Consider the following 18,605-nt stretch of genomic DNA (forward strand, 5'->3'; position numbering starts at 1 on the left):
TAGAAATTGAACTAGAATTTAAATGATAAGAATTAATTTAAAATATTAAAAAATAAATTTTTCTATTTAAAATACAATTTTATTTTTCCAATATATTCTTCGGGAACATTAAATATTTTTTAATATACTGTAAATAATAAAAATATATTTAAAATTTTTTTTTACTTATTCTTTTTTTAATATATTTTTATTTTTTACTGTTCAAGATAATTAAAACTTTTATCTTTTTTACATATTTATTTTTTAAAATAGGCGCCAATGAATTAAAATTTGAACAATTCCAAACTTGATTTTTTATTTTTTCATTATTATTAATATTTTTTTATTTATTATTATTATTATTATTATTATTATTAGTTTTAACTTGTATTTATTTATTATTTTATTAATTGTTTTCACTTTATTTTTCTATTTCTAATAAGTATCATTTATTATTTTTAATTTCTTTTTATTTATTACTTGATATTAATATTTGTGACGCACTAATAAGTAAGATACCTTAGAAGCAAAAAATTTTAGGTTATGTTGATAATTTTTGGAGTAAAAATACAGAAAAAGAATCAAATACTATTTCGAATTATTGATATTAAAGTCTTTATTGCATCCAAGATATTCAATAAAAACGGGTTTCAAGATTACATAATTAAAAAGAAACTTCTAATCAACATAAATCTATCACAAACATAACCTATAATTTTTCGCATCTTAGGTATCGGCCACATTTTTTTTTTAATTTTTAAAATCGATATTATAAATTTGTAACAATATCGAATCCACCGTCAAAAAGATTTTATTTAGATAAAAGTCAAAAAGATTTATTCTATTTTGAAAATATATTTATCGATTCAAAAAAATGTTCGTTTGGATAAAATTTAACCAAAACGAAAATTTTTGAATTTCCAAATGTTCCATCTCAATTCACTAAATATAATGACTTTTGTCAAATGGGGACCTTTGTCACTATTGGACAAATAAAAAAATAAATAAAATAATGATACCAACAGAACCGAAAATAAATCTTCTATGTGGCTTGAAAATATTTTTTTCTCACACATTGCTTTAAATGGAAAATAATGGGTTTTTTTTATAGGCGTGAGTGTATTATTATTTTTGATTGTGTATATATATCTATAGCGCGAGTAAATTACCGATCAGGTTTAGGATATAAGGCAGAGATATTTGTAGGGGAGGACATAAAAAGATTAAAGTAATAGAACCTTACTCAGTGTCTGCCAAGTGAGCCTGCTTGTCTGCCTCTGCCTTCTTGCACATCTACCTCGAAGTTGTTAGTTGCTCTTTGGGTTTAGTTGCGCGAAAGCTACCGGTCGTGGCACACACACGCGATTATCGGTGCCATCGTTTCCATGGATAATAGGTGACGACGAGTCTTTCTCAAATTTTGGATAAAGCATCAACGACAACTGCAAAGACAAGGTTCGTTGTCACTTCAAAAATTTCATTTCTTCATTTACTCCTTTTATTTTATTTATTTACTTTTTATTTCATTTTTCATTCATTATTTTTTATTTACTTTTTTATTTACTTTTTTATTTACTTTTTTATTTACTTTTTTATTTATTATCTGAATTTTATTCTCTTACTGAAAACTTTAATTAAAATCATTGAAAATTTTTATTTCATTCTATTATTGAAAATTTTGACTATTCTACTATTGAAAATTTATTATAATTTGAAAAAAAAAAATTTATTTTTTTATTTTTTTTTAATACTTACCCATGATAATGCGACATGAACAGTTCGAGGGATGGTATAACTGAAACCCTAGTAGAACACCCCCTGAAACAAAATAGTTAAAAAAAAATTTAAGATTACAAACATAATTTTTACTAAAGTTTACTAAAATTTATTTTATACATTTATTTTATAAATTTATATTTATTTCATTTTTATTTACATTTCTTTTACACACTAAAAATGAAAAACGTGGTCAATGAAAAAAAAATAAAATATTTAAAAACTAAAACAAAAAAAAAATAGAAAGAAAATAATAAAATAAAATAGAAGAAAATTTCGTTTCTAAAAATGTTTAAGAAGAAAAATCCAAAATAGAGGAATGATATAATAAATAAAGTTTGATATAATTAAATCTTGAGAATAATTGAAGCAAAGTCACGTATAAATGAAGTCATTAAGTTGCAATTTAAATGACTCCACTAAGTATATTTAAAACTTATATATTCGTAATTAAACAAGGTGTGTTAAAGTCCGGTATTTTGTTTAGTATTTTTTTTTCCTTTTTTTGCACCTTTCTTCGACAATAATGTTTAACAGCAAAATCGTTTACCACTTTTTAAACAGCGGTACTAAAAAATATATTATTTAAATTTAAAGTAAACAAAGGAACAAGATAAATTGTCTTTCAACTATATTTCGTTTAGTAAAAAATTCCCATTCAAACTCAATAAACAGAAATTAAATTTGTGTTATCAACTATATATACTTAAAAGTATGCATTTACATTAAAATTTACAATATTAATTAAAAAAATTTTTTCAAGTTTTTTCTCTTCTTTAATTTATACTTTTAATTTAATTCAAAGTATTGACAACTATAGAAAACAAATATACTTTTCTTATCTATCAATAATCAAAAGTTTTCAAATAGAATAAAAAATTAATAATAAAATATTAAATAAATTTGAAATTAGTTTTTTCAATTAAGATGTTAACTGAAATTTTAATTTCAATTTTAATTCAAATATTAATTCAAATATTAATTCAAATTACAATTTAACTATGAATTCAAATTTTAATTTTAATTATAATTCAAATATTAGTTCCAATTTTACTTCAAATGTAAATTCAAATTTTAATTCAAATATTAATTCAAAATTTTAATTCAAATATGAATTCAAAATTTTAATTCAAATATGAATTCAAATTTTAATTCAAATATTAATTCAAAATTTTAATTCAAATATGAATTCAAATTTTAATTCAAATATTAATTCAAAATTTTAATTCAAATATTAATTCAAAATTTTAATTCAAATTACAATTCAAAAAATTCAAATATTAATTCAAATAGAAATCAGTGGAAAATTTCCACACAAACTGTACAATTTTAAATAGAAAATAATTCAATTAAACCCACAGTATAAATTAATGTTAAACAAATTATAATATAATCAAATTTTCTGCATTGGAACAAAGAATTTCTTTCTGCTATAAAAGACAAAAGAGCAAAAAAAAAAGAAACAATTATTTTTGTTATTAACAAAATTAAACAAAAAAATTTTGTTAAAACATGAAGAATGACGTATAAAAGAGAATTTGAAAAACAACTGTAAAATAAATAAAAGATAATAATAAATAATGCGATCGCGTGAACACAAAATAAAACTGGTTGTCTTTTTCCTGGGGGAGAAGGCTTGAAGGAAAACAGTGAAACCAAGAGAAAGAGTACACACACTGCACGTGCTTCTCAGTTTACATTTACTATACATACAGCTAAAATAACGTCAATAATTTTTCCATTCATCGCGAAAGATTATAAACTGCAATTCGAGAATAATTTTATAAACTTCTTTATAGATATATAATTGTCCAGGTCAGTAGTGCGCACGTCATCATTTAATTTTTAGATAATGCGAATTTAATAGTTTTATATCGGATTAGAGCAACTATTTATATATTCATCATTTAAAGAAGAAAATAAAAAATAAAAAATCCATTTTTATCTGGTATATATAGAAATAATAATTTTACCAATTGATATATTTTTTAAAAAATAAATATTACATTTTCATTTACTTGAATTTTTTCATATTTATGTAAATATTTACAACTAATTAACTAATTATGTAAATATTTACCTATATTTTAATATTTAATACAAATATTTTTTTAATATTCGTTATTATTGTTATATTGTTACATTGTCCATATCTCTAAATCTGAATTAATGAAAATTGAATTATTAACATTTGTAAGAATTTTTATTAATTTTTAGTCATTTTTCATTAAAAATTTAGAAAAAAATTGAATAAATAAAAAAAAATTAATTACTAAATGAAATTACTAAAAAAATAAAAACAATACTAAATAAAATATTCACTAATTTTTTGGTCCAATTTTACTATTTTATTTATTAGTTTTTTTATTTTCCACACTTATTTGTAAATAAACCTGATAATTTTTTATTAATAGACATTTTTTTGTTGATAAATAAATTTATAAATTTTAAATATGATATTAAAGTTAAATTAAAATTTCAATCCAAGGGGAATCGAACCCAAAGCGAATAATTTAACCTTTATGTAAGCACTTAACGACTGCGACTATGAGACCTTTCACTTATAAAATTATTTTCATTTCTTTATTTTATTTAAATTTTATTTTACTTTATTTAAAAATAAAAACATTATTTATAACTAAATGATATTTTTATAATTAAACGAGTAAAAATTAAAGTCATCAAAATGAAAAATAGTTCTAAATAGTAAAAAAAATTCAGACCAAAGAGATTTTATTTCACAATTTTTGTGCAACTTCAGTAAAAAGACTTACGTTCTTTAATTCAAAATTGAATTAATTTCTGCTCTAATCATCATTAGTCACACTTAATTATTTTAAAATTTCCTCCAACTGAAATTCATTATTTTTTCTAAACATTCCCAAACAAAAATTATTTAAATAAAGCAACTTCATAATTAAAAGAGAAAAAAATTATATCATCACAAGAAAAATAAAATTATTTTTTCAGAAGGACAATAAAGTTATTTTTCATAAGGACAATAAAGTTATTTTTCATAAAAAAAAAATAAAATAATTTTTTCATGAAAGATATAAAATCGTTTTTTCATTTAAAAAAATAAAATTACGTTTTGATAAAAAAAAAACTACCTTTTGATAAAAAAATAAAATTACTATTTCACAAAGAAAAATAAAATTATTTTTTTATAAAGAAAAGTAAGATTATCTTTCGATAGGAAAAAATAAACAAAAGTATACAATTTTTAAAAATATCAAAAAAATTTAATAAAACGATTAAAATTTAAAACTATAATTTAATCTCTTTTTTAAAAGATTACAAATTATATTTTTAACTCATAAACTCGCTCACGATATATAAAAAATAAAAATACAAATTTAATTTCATAAAAAATAAGTAAACTACTTTATAAGTCAAGTTTTTTTTTCTCTCTCTTATTTTCAAGTCACGTGAAAAAACGAACCGCGTATTTTTCCATTATTAAACAAAAATTACCACCACAATAATAATTGATAAAAGATAAAAGAAACATTGTTCCTGTTAAAGTTTATTTTAAATTTTTTTTCTTCCTTTATCTTTTTTTTATTGTCAACTAGACAAAAAAAAATTGTTTTAACAGAAAGCACTGACCCTCGCAAAAAAAAATATTTCTAGACATTATGTAGTGCATATAAATTTTGTATAATAAACTCACTTGAGAAATATATAATCGTGATGCCTGTAATTATACACCATAAATGGTACACCATAGGAATCATATTTCTTATAACTCGCACTTATATAACTTTTGAATTACATTTTAAGCGCGAGAAATTAATCAAAACTCCCGATAAATTTACTCAATTAAAACCTGTCTGTTGATTTTACAATGATTATTTATTCCTTTATATAAACAATGTTTCATAAAAAGAAAAATAACAACATAATTGAGAACATAATAAGAGATTCCATAAATATCAAAAAGTACTTTGAAGGATTCTTCTCTCATTAAGTCAATGGTAATTACGATTCTAGTTTAAAAAGAACATAAAATAACGGAATAATTATCTTTAAATTATATACACAAAATATGAAGAAAAAAATAAATAATTTTAAACTATATGAAATTGTAAATACGAGAATTATTTTTTCATTATTTGAAAAAATTGACCTATATGTAATATTTATCATTTTATATTTATCAACAACAACAAAAAAATGAAAAAAAAAAGAATTAATATTCTGTCTACGTATTTTGCTCTCTATAATTATTGCCTAGTATTATGTGCGAACCTTATCAAGTTGATAAGATTCAAACGGAAACATAACGATTAGAATAATTTAAAACGTCTTTATACACTTTAATATCGTTACACTTGGACTTCACAAATTTTGCTTTTAATGTGGTTTTTCTATTTCTATTTGTTTTTCATTTAAACTTTTTGTTTACCTCTGTTAACAAAAGAATTTATGTAACACACGCAAAAATTTATATAACATTAAGTTGACAGTTTAATGTAACTTCGAAAAATTGGTTTTCTTTCTAACGAGCCTGTATCATATTTTTAGAACGTTGACTTAAATTACTCGAGAATTTTGCAAATCTATTTTTAATTAGTTTTATACTTTATTTTTCATTTTTTGCTTCTACCATTAATTACATTAATTTAATTTTACTAAATTTTTAACCATAATTCAAATTAGCAATAAAATTTGCTAATTCTTTTTGCATAAAAATATTTTACTTATTTCTTAAAATTTATTGTAATTTTTTATAATTCATGTGGAATCGAACTACAAACACTTCGATTTAATCACAACCAAGCGCTTAACGTCTAACGAAGACTTCACTTATAAAAAAATTTTATTTGTTTCCCTAAAATTTTAAAAGTTTAAATAAAAAAAATTATTTTATTTAACAAAAATTATTTGTACCTATATTTAAATATTTTTAAAAATTGCTATACTAAAATGGAAAATAATGTAAAAATAACTATTTTTAGTTGAGAATTAATTATTTTAATAAAATAAAATTCAAAAATATCGTCGTTCATTTGAATGTTCAAAACTTTAGAAACATTATTTAAAAGTAAATTAGTAAATAATTTTGAAAAATTTTAAATCTTTTAAATAATAAATAAGTAAATTAATACTAAATAATCTTAGAAGTAAACTACTTTATAAATAAAATATAATACAAAATTTAGCAAAATTATTTTTTTTTATAGAAATTAAGATATTCAAAAATTTGAAATTGAATAACATATATAAGAATATTATTATAAAACATGAAGATATCGATCACTCCGAGTGATCGCTTTCTTCATGTTTTATAAGAATTAAAACTTGCTACTTTGTTACTGTAACTTCTTCAAAAATTATTTTTATCATTACGATTATTCATTTCTACAATTTTCTACCAAAATTCTTCTTTTAGTCAATTTTTTCAATAAAGTAATTAATTAATTAATAAAGAATTTTATCAACAAATTTTTAAATAATTGAATTCTTTTGACAAATTTTAATAAAATTTTTAAGAATGATTGCATTTTTCGAGAAATTTGATGAAATATTGTATAAAAAATAATTGAATTTCTGCCAAGAATTTTATTAAAAGTTTTGAAAATAATTGAATTTTGAAGAAAAATATTATTTATAAAAATAATTGAATTTTTGACATACAATTTTTGTCAATATTTAAACATAATTGGATTTCTGCGAATAATTTTATTAAAATTATTTTGATGAAAATTGTAAAGAATTTCATTAAAATTTTTGAAAATAATTTTATTCTTTAAAGAAATTTAATTAAAAATGTACCTATTGAAAATAATACTTAAATTCTAATAAATAAATTGTAGCAAAGGTTTTTCAAATAATTGAATTTCTTTGATAAATTTTAATGAAATTTTTAAGAATAATATTACCTAATAAATTTTTTCGAGAAATCTCAGAAATTTCATTAAAATTGTATTAAAAATAATTGAATTTTAGCATTGAGTTTTATTAATTATGAAAATAATTGAATCCCTGTTAAAAATGTTATTATTTATGAAAATAATTGAATAATATATGAAAATAATTTGTAAATAATTGAATTCATGTGAAATTTTTATTATTTATGAAAATAATTAAATGTTTGCGTAGAATTTTATTAAAATTTTTTTAACAAATTGAATTCTTTTAGAAATTTTTATTAAAGTAGTAGATATTAAAAATCATTGAATTGAGGGAAGTTTTTGAAAATAATTAAAATTTTGACAAGAATTTTATTTAAATTTTTGAAAATAATTGAATTTCAGAGAATAATTTTACTACTTTTGAAAAAAAATTGAATTTCTCCAATCATTTGTAATTGCTTCAAAATTCCATTTGTTTTAGTGTTTTTAACTAAAATTCTTCTATAAATCCATTATTTTTAATAATCAATGAAATACCTATATATTAAAAAATTTAACTAATTTCAGAAGAGTTTTAGTTTTTTTTCCAAATCTAAGTTTTTTAAATTTCTAAATAAATTCATTTAAAATTAAAATTTTACAAAATTTTAAATAAAAATCTTTTGAAGGTCATCTGCTTATGAAAATTTTAAACGCAATTCTTTTAAAATTGAATTAATTTTAAAATATTTAAGTGCATTTAGATTTAATTAAAAAAATTAATTAAAATATTAAAAATAATGAATAAAAATAACTATATAATAAATTTATAAATTTAATTGATTCAAATAATTATTAGAATTACTACTAAAATTATTTTTGAAACGTTTAGAAAAATTCTTTTATAAATACCTCTTCTAAAGAAACGAACTATATCACTAAGATATTATAAATTCCACGATACATCATTTAATAAGAAATTTTACACAGTTCACAGAATTCTTCATAATCATTCTATTAGATTGAATGCATGCATTTTAAACTTTATGTATAAATGTATAAACTTTTTTTAAAAAGCTACATATATTTATCAATTTTAAGAAAAAACCTGGAATTATATCAATTTTTTGTCTCCTACATGCGATTTCATTAAACGAGAGTAAAATATTATCATCTTGTATTTTCAAATTAGTCAAAATGATGCACTGTCTATTATATAACTTAAGATCACGCAAGATTTCAAATAATCACAAGTAAATTATTATCAATGTTAAAATATGAATAGAATTCAGTTCCTGGTTTTTTTTCCTTACTGAGAATATGTTTTTTTTTTTTTTGACATAATGGACGATATTTGTTTTTTTGTTATTACAGTAAAAAAAATTCCATCATTAAACAGGATACAAAGTAAATTGGGAAAAAATCAAACTTTCTGATTTACGAAATTCGTTTTCTAATTAACTTGCGACTTCAAGATTGCTTTGATGCAAACTCCTTTTTTTTTCTTTCATTTTTACTCTTTCTTCTGCTGTGAGACAAAAAGAGTTTTATTGCAAACTTTCACATTCTTCATTTATATCTTTATCTGTATACACTTAATTCTTTGAGATACTATTGACAGAGCAAAAGTTATGTCATTACAATATATAAGATGCTTTTTGTCGCGTAGAGAACTTACACGCGATACAAATCAGTTATTTTCATGACAATATTGCAGGAGAATATATATTGAAAAGCTTTTTTTTTCAAAAACTTCCATTCCTTAAATATAATTGTTTGTGTGTGTGATTCTTAAAACGACATGCTATAGAATAGGAAAAATTTTCAAAATGTTTATGTTTCTTTAAAATGTTTAAATTTCTTAAATTTAACTTTTGACATATTCTGATCTCTTTTACAATTCAGAGTAAATAATACATTATTTATGATTTTAATATTATTTAAACTGTTCTTGGAATTTTTTATTTTTATCTTTATTGTTATTACCATTTTTTATTTTTAATCTTTACTATTATTAGCATTTCTAATTTTTATCATTATTCTTCTTATTATTATGATTATTATTGACATTTCTCTCTTTGTATTTTTATTGTTACTACTACAGTCGAACCTGGATAAGTGGTCCCTTGATAAGTGGGAATCCTCTTTAAGTGGAACTTTCTTTGCAGTCCCTGCACAAGTAATTTGACCTTAAATGACCTGGATAAGTGGAATACCTCTATAAGTGGAACAAGAACTTTGGTCCCTTGAGGTTCCACTTATCCAGGTTCGACTGTACTTGTTATTTTTTTATACTAAATAAATTATTATTTATGTTAATAAATAATTTATTTATTTTTATTTTATTACAATTATTATTGCACTGAAAAAAAATTATTTGATTTAAATACCCGATGACTTGTCTATTAACAAATATAAATATTTACTTTGAACAAATAAATTGTATTTGAACCAATAATTTCAGTATTTGAAGCAAACACCATTTAATTGATTTAATTAGGATTTATTTAATTCAAGAAAATATTTATTTAATAATAGAAAAGTAATCAGTTATTTCAATCAAATACATTTTTTTCGCAGTGTATTATTATCACATTCAATTAATTTTTCCTATAGTTTTTCGTTTTATGTACTTTTACCTATTTTTATTATTTCTCAATATTTCAACAACAATTTTTCAAAAAAAAAAAAAAAAAATAGCAATAATGTGATTCATTTAAAATTTTAAATTTGCAGATAATGCACGAAATTCCTGAAATGCACGTCATTTATTAATAAATACTGACAGAATGATCATTAGAGACAATAGAATTTAATCTCGATGTTTTTTGCAGATTATAAAAAAAAGAGTATTTCAGATAACGTTTATATTCAATGTCTGAAAAATCTAAATTGTAAACAAAGCACAGATACGATTAACAACAAAATTGTACTAGATATAATAAAATATTTAGGTCAAATTATTTATATTACCTACTTGAAATTAAAAAAAAATTTCCTATCCAATAAGAAAAGAGATATAGTAAAAAGAAATTTAGAAATTTTTTTTTGTCAGTGTCTATTAAATTTTGATTTATTAAACCGAACGTTTTTTCGCCTTAACTAAAATTTTACTTTTCTTTTATTTTATTAATTACTTGATTATTTAATTTTAATATAATTTAACACTTAGAATTTATTATTAAAACTCAAATACTTTTCTTTGTGACGACAAACATTATTTTCCATTATCGTATTTGTGAATATAAGATTGAGAGTTATCAATGGATATTAAATACGTATGATAATTATCAAAATTCTCAAAAATTTGACGAAACACGGAATTAACCCCTTAACCTTATCATCTCTTGATCCCAAATGAATAATAATGTTTACTTTGTAAACATTTTTTCACGCGATCATTAAGTATTCAGAGATAATTTTTTACCACCAATTTTTTTCTAGTTACAAAAAAAATCCATTTCCCTATATTTCCAAATAATTACAATAATATAATAATAAATAAAATTATATTATGAAATAGAATATGTAATATAATAAATAATATCAATAATAATAATAATAATAATAATAATAATAATTTATAATTATTCCCAAGCCTTCTGCAACTCTCGATATATTTTTTAAAAATATTTGCCATAGAGAAAAAAATTATTAGAGTAAAAATTAAATATTCCAAATGTTAATTAATAAAAAATGTATTGAATTCGTAGCCTTTTAGTAAAAAAATTATTATTATTATTATTATTATTATTATTAGGACAAACTTGAAAAAGAATCATCATCTATTTTAATACTGTCAAAGAAACACATTGCCAAATTAATTCACTAACTATATAAAACAAATGAGATAATTTTCGAAGATTTATGACGTACATGCAGATAGATACTTGTACATATTGTTATGCATAATATATATAATACTTATATATATTAAAAATCCTCGCAATTAGCATTCAAGTTCTCTAAAATGAAAAAAAAAACGCGTGATTTTCTCATCTGGCGCCTAATTATTGCGCACACAATAATCATATAAAATATTCACCTATCAATATATAAAATCATCAACATCTATATTAACATTTTACAAGTGGGAAATAATTATTGCACTTATTGTGTCAGCCACTTAATTTTAGAACATAATTAATTGGCTTCCACTAATGTTGCCGGAAATTTAATTATACATTTTAACGAAACACATTTTCAAAAATATAGTCACTGGGATTTGTAAAAATTTTTAATTTATTACACTGCACCTGTATATTTGTTTTTTATTATCTGAATCAATTTTTTTTTATATTTATTTATATTTTTTTTCTATTTTAATACTAATATTTGCATATAAGTCGTTTATATTAATATTTATATTAATATTTATATTAATATTTATATTAATATTTATATTTATATAGAATAAGTCGTTTATATTAATAATTAAAATAAAATAAACTATAAAATTCTATAAAGTTAACAACAAAAAACGAAACAAGAGAATTTTTTTGACAACGCTAAATTTTCTAGAGAATGGCAATTATTTTGATAGGGATATATAGAGAAATGGAAAATTTTCAGATCATTCTATTTTAAAATAAAGTTTTAGGCACAGGGCTACCCTCCCGCAATCTAAAATAACTGTTCGTTGAATAATAAGAAAGCTATAGTAAAAACGAATAACAAAGACTGTAATTTACAAAAAAAAAAATATACTAAACTCCTAAAATCTGTATACTAATCTTAAACGTAATAAATAATTCAAGATAAATTTTTAATTAAATTTTCAAGTTACCATATACAAATTAATCAATAGAATATAATTAATTTATAAAAAAAAATAATAATTTACTTTTTCTCTGTTTATTAAAAAAATGTAAATATAAAATAAATAAAAGGTAATTAAAGCAAGTTTTGCTCATTAATTTTCCTTCAAAATTGAGACAATTGACACAAGAAACAGAAAGATTTAAAATGGACAGGGGGCATAATTTAGAACTAAAAGCATTCGGAATTGTGGCACAAACTCGTTCGTCGAACTCAAAAAAGTAAAAAATTTTGGCGTCGCTCTAAGATCTAAAGTTAGCGTTACTGGCTCAACACTTAGCAGCTCATAGAGTTCTTGCTTTTGCTCAAAAAAATATATAGATAAAATTTTGCAAAAATTTCCAACTTCCCTAAAAAAGAAAAAAAATAAATAAAGAAAACAAAATTAAACGTATCTATTCATCGAATTCAAAGAATTTCAAAGTATCAAATTTTTATTAAAAATTCAAACTGGAAATTCAAGTTTCAAAATTAGAATTCAATTCAGTATTAAAAAATTCAAATTCAAATTTAAGAATAAAAGTAATTAATAAGTTCTAAATAAAAATATTTGCCTTTCTTCTTTATTAACAAAACAATAATATCACTATTTGAGTTGAAGAGAAACTTTTACTAAATATTCTTCACTGAAAAAAGTTATTTAATTCAAACAAACGATTACTTGTCGATTAAGAAATAAATAATTTTTTTAATGAAATAATTTTTATTTGTGTCAAATGCTATTTGCTTTAAATACTGAAATTATTCTTTAGAACACAGTTTATTTGATTTAAATAAAAATTATTTGAATCAAGTAAATATTTAAATAAAAATTATTTGAATCAAGTATAAATATTCGAATATAATTTATTTGATTCAAATAAATATTTAGTTGTGACAAATAATTTTTATATAAGTCAAATGCTATTTGCTTCAAGAACTAAAATTATTGGTTTCGAATACAATTATTAATTTTATTCAAATAATTATTATTTAATTCAAATAATTATTATTTGATTCAAGTAAATATTATTTGATTCAAGTAAATCAAATAATATTTGATTCAAGTAAATCAAATAATATTTGATTATTACTTAAATAAATAAATAAATATTTATTTGTGGCAAATAATTTTTATCTAAGTCAAATGCTATTTGCTTCAAAAACTGAAATAATAATTAATTAATTATTTATTTGATTGATTATTATTTGATTCAAGTAAATATTTATTTGCGGCAAATAATTTTTATCTAACTCAAATGCTATTTGCTTCGAATACTGAAATTATCCTTTCAAATATAATTTATTTGATTTAAATAAAAATTATTTGGTTCAAGTAAATATTTATATGTCAATATAGACAAATAATCAATCACTTCATTCAAATAAATTTTTTTCAATGTTTATATTCAACAAATATTCCCTTTTCAATTTACGTCCCTAAAGTTACGAATTTTCAAATTTAATTTATTTTATTTTCTCTTCAAATTTAAATTTCATTACAATTACATTGCGTCACGCACTTAACAATTAATTTACAAAGTTTTAAAATATTCTAATTCCTTTTCTATCTTTTTTGCAATCGGTAATTTTCGAAAATATCTACAGCAAAAAAAATATTTCGTTAATTTTAATAGTTCAGAAATCCAGAGACAATTTAATTTTTCTTTAAAAAAAATATAAAAATTTACAATAGCAACACTATCAATTTTCCTTATATCTTTCCTTATACATAAGTAATAATTATAATTATGCCTATAATTATGAATAACGAACAAAAAATTTCAATATTCAAAATATACCATTTGAAGAAAAGATGCTAGCGACAAAAATTTACCTATCAGAATTTTTCAATATATAAATATATTATTACAATGAATACTAAACGAGAAGTGATTACACACAGGAACGAGAGATAAAAAAAAACTTGACCACTGCAATTGACAAAGTGCTATAAATAAATTAAGTAGTTGGCAATATCGACTTCGTTGACCTTTCGCGGCATTAGATCGTCAAAATGCGCATTCAGAAATTAAAAGAAAGAAAGAAAGAAAGAAACAAGAAGAAAAGAAAAATTTAATACGGTTTCATAAAAAAAAATCCCCCTCCTTCTCCCCCCTCTTCCACTATAAAAGTTCATGAAATCAAAAGGTGACAACGAAATTGCGATAGATTCATTTAAGACCTGATTGCAAGATAATGCTTGACTTTCAACTAAGACCAATCAAACAATTATTCTTCTCTTTTGTTCATTTCTCAAAGCAAATTTAAGCCATCGTGAGAAATATAATGTCCCAGGAAATTTTCACTCAAGGCCATAAATTTTGTTTTTTAATTACAAAAAAATGGATATTTTTACAAAATAATTTACTTTTTGTATTTTACTATTTCCTAAATCAATTTTTTGGTAAAATTGTAATTTTTATTGTTTTTAAAGCAAATTGTATTTTTATCGTTTTTTTTTTTTTGCAAATTTGTTTGTTTTTTGGAAAACTTCCCTGAACATTGCAAATTAAAAAATAAAATTTAATTTAATCGGAAAAAAGAAAACAAATGCGTGTCGATAATAAAGTAAATTTACAAATTGAAAATTAAGAAATTAAATTAATTAATTTATGAAGTGTTGTATTCTATAAGATTAATAATGTTAATAGATTAATTTGTAATTAATTAAAAATTATAAATTAACTTGTAATTAAAATTACTAATAATAAATTAATTTATCATTAATTACTAATAATATTTATAATTAGCAACTAATTACTATAATTATTTACATAATTTGCAATTAATTACTAATATTATTATAATTTCTAATTAATTATTAACAGTATTTTAACTTGTAATCAATTACTGGCGATAATAATAATATTTATAAAATTATTAACAATTTAAAGGGCACTGCTTCTTTATTTTAACAAACAAATAAATAAATGCCTATGAAGTATAATTAATTACGAATAATAAAAAAAATGTATTAATAAATTAAAGAGCTTTGCTCCTTTAATCTAATGAATAAACAAATGCCAATAAATTGTAATTATGAATTAATCAATTATTAATTGAATTTTTAAACATAAATAACATTTTCATTTTAATTAATTATTAATTGCTAATAATACTATTAATAAAAAATACTAATAATTATTATGTAATGAATTACTAATATTTTGAATAACTGCTAATTATTATTATTGCGTATTTTCATTGCTAACACTTTCTTCATTTAATTTTATTCCCTAGAGAATAAAACTTTAACTAAAAAGAAAAATCCCACCACTGTCACCCTCCAATAAATTAATAAGAAAAATTATATTAAAGAAAAGTAAAATAAAATGAATACAAATCTTAATTTTAATTAATTAACTAATTCACCGTCAAAAATTTACACAATCCTTCAACAAACTTTCAAAATCCGACCAGAAATGCAATATATTATTACCGTCTCTACTAAACATTTCAAATATAATTCATTCACTATATTTTACGTTAAAGTTTACGTTAAAAAAAATAATCACCTGATAAATACCAAAAATACCAAAATATTGCCAAAATAATCACATTTTTAATAATTATAGAAACAAAAAAAAACAAAAAAAAAATGTCATTATGCCGAAATAAGACTCAGATTGGAATGCAGTGCACTGTGCTCATCTCATTTATCACGTGACTATTTTCGGCATAGATACACGTGTCACTATTTTTGCATGCCAATTTCTTTTCTCTCAACCCATCCCAATAGTTCACGTGTATTTTCTATTGACTAGTGTCGCACGCAAAAAAAACAAACAATCTCCCTCCTCACGAAACAATTATTAATTAAAAATTCAATAAAAAAAGAAAAAAAAATGTTATCAACAGAAAAAAAGGAAGAAATAATTGAATCTATAGATCTTGTAATTATTTCTCACTAAAAGTTAATTTTAGTTCTTCAACTTTTTCTTCTAAATTGAGAAAAAAATAAATTTATTTTCTCTTTTTAAAATACAAAACCAATTTTCCAAAAATAGAACAAGTTCAGTGTGTCAATTCTAAAAATAATCTATTACATTCCCATTGTTTATAACATCAACAGTGCAATGATCCGTTTATATTGTAGACAACAATAAATTTACAAATGTCATTATTTATCTTTATAAATGGAAAATGGTTTGTTTATTCCTTTCTTTTTTAAATTTATTTTTAAAAAAGAAAATAAATATTGTTTCACAAATGTGTGACGTGTTTTGATTAATAGTACATTTTATTCTCTCAAATTATCATTTGAAAATGATATCTCTATGTGATAATGATGCAGAAAACGCATCATAATCTTTGATAAAACGAGTAACTCACGTCGAGTCACGTACTTTAAAATTGAATGAGATTTCAACTCTTCCTTAAAGATTAATAATACGTTTTCTAAAATTCCATTCATATTTTAATACAATTTACATAATTTAATTCATAATCATTATTTTAATTTAAGCATATATTAATTAATTATTAAATTTAATGAAATGAATTATCCAAATTTGTTTTTATTAAAACGAATTAAAAAATTTAAGAAAATTAATTAAATTAATTAAATTAATAAAATGAATAGTTAATTAACAATTAGATTTGTATTGTTATCTTTCTAATTCTTTCTCCCTTCTTTTATTATAAAAAAAATAACGTAAATATTTTTTATATCATTTTAGATGGAATTGCACACGAAATCATCAAGACCTTCTCCAGAAAAAAATTCCAAGGGCAATGAAACAATGTTTAAAAATGACGTACTATCAGGGTAAGCAAAAAAAGAAGAAGACACATATTGCACATAAATGGACAAATGTTTAAAATTAGTATCACGTCGAAACCTTTTTTTTTCTCAACAAAAATTCAACAACGAAAGAAATTTTTATTTTTTCATATCAATGAAAACAAGTTCTTTTCTCATATATGACATAGTCACTATTTCTGACATAAGTGATAAATAAATAAAAATCAACATCTCCACCTTTATCAACAGTGTGCGAATAAATACTAAAAAAAAATTAAACAAAAAGAACAAAAATATTAAAAATTCCACATAATAACAAGTCAGTGAACTTCATGTAAAGATTAGAAAAAATTAAAATTTAGAAAATTTCTTTAAGAAGAAAAAAAACAATCACGCGCTCAAAGAGAAAAAATTGGAAGAACCTTGTTTATTACAGAATCGTTAAAAATAAATAATATTCTATCAGTGATGATGGCCTTTTGCCAAATGAGAATGTTTTATTTCTTTATATTTTAAATGTCTATCTATTTTAATGTTTATAATGCCACTTTGAATATCCCTCTAATCGTTTGCAATAAATTTTACTCAATATAAGCATTTAACAACAATATAGTTAATCTGATAGGAATTTAATAGAATTTTTTTATCTCCTTTATTCTTCTAAGTCAATAAATTATTTCGCATTACAATAAAATGTAAATTACTCAGTAATCAGTAAAAAGTATTTTACTAGAATTCATTTATTTAATATAATTATTAATATTAATATTAATATTTAATATATTAAATAATTGAATTTCTGCAATATTTTGTAATTTCTCCAAAAATTAAATTTTTTTAAAGTGTTTTCAACTAAAATTCTTCTATAAATCCATTATTTTTAATAATTTTTAAAAAAGTTCTTTGAGAATTTTTAAATTCATTTGTTTACAATTCAATTTTAGTATTACAAAATTTCAATTATTCGGAAATTCTTCAATTAAATAGATTAGAAAATAAAACTATCAAAAAAATAATTTTAAGTAAAATTGAAACAAACTTTTTCAGAAAAATTAATTCTTTTACAGAATTGTTAGTTAAAAGTATAAGAAATTAAAATTAAAAAAAATTTTAATATGAAACTTTTTCAAAATTCAATTTTTTCTAAAAATTCACATTATAATGATTTTAATATTCAATTTTTATCTAAAATTTGAAGTGAAATTTATTTTAATTCAATTATTTAAATAAAAAAAAATAATTTATTTAATAATTGAAATTCATAAAGAATTTTATCAACAAATTTTTAAATAATTGAATTATTTCGACGAATTTTAATAAAAGTTTTAAGAATAATTACATTTTTCTAGGATCCAATTAAAATTGTATTAAAATTCAGCATTGAGTTTTATTATATTTTTAAAAATAATTGAATTCCTAAAAAGAATTTTATTTACGAAAATAATTGAATCTCTGTAAAAATATTATTA

The 18,605-nt window shown here is 20.5% G+C and overlaps 1 protein-coding gene across 2 annotated transcripts in view; it reads left to right on the forward strand.

The window, feature by feature from the left end:
* Window positions 1-1,257: 1,257 nt before the first annotated feature.
* The window catches only part of LOC122500393 (proton-coupled amino acid transporter 1), a 29,245-nt gene continuing 11,897 nt past the window's right edge, over window positions 1,258-18,605 (forward strand). Inside the window, exons 1-2 of one of the 2 annotated variants that reach the window (XM_043609305.1) lie at window positions 1,258-1,434; window positions 17,072-17,160. In XM_043609305.1, coding sequence (XP_043465240.1) covers window positions 17,072-17,160 — 89 coding nt within the window. In that variant the 5' untranslated portion in view covers window positions 1,258-1,434. The remainder of the gene's footprint in view (window positions 1,435-17,071; window positions 17,161-18,605) is intronic. The other variant, XM_043609306.1, reaches the window with a different exon arrangement.

The sequence above is a fragment of the Leptopilina heterotoma genome, unplaced genomic scaffold (genome assembly GCF_015476425.1).
Source record: "Leptopilina heterotoma isolate Lh14 unplaced genomic scaffold, ASM1547642v1 Lhet_183, whole genome shotgun sequence".
Taxonomy (NCBI): Eukaryota; Metazoa; Arthropoda; class Insecta; order Hymenoptera; family Figitidae; genus Leptopilina; species Leptopilina heterotoma.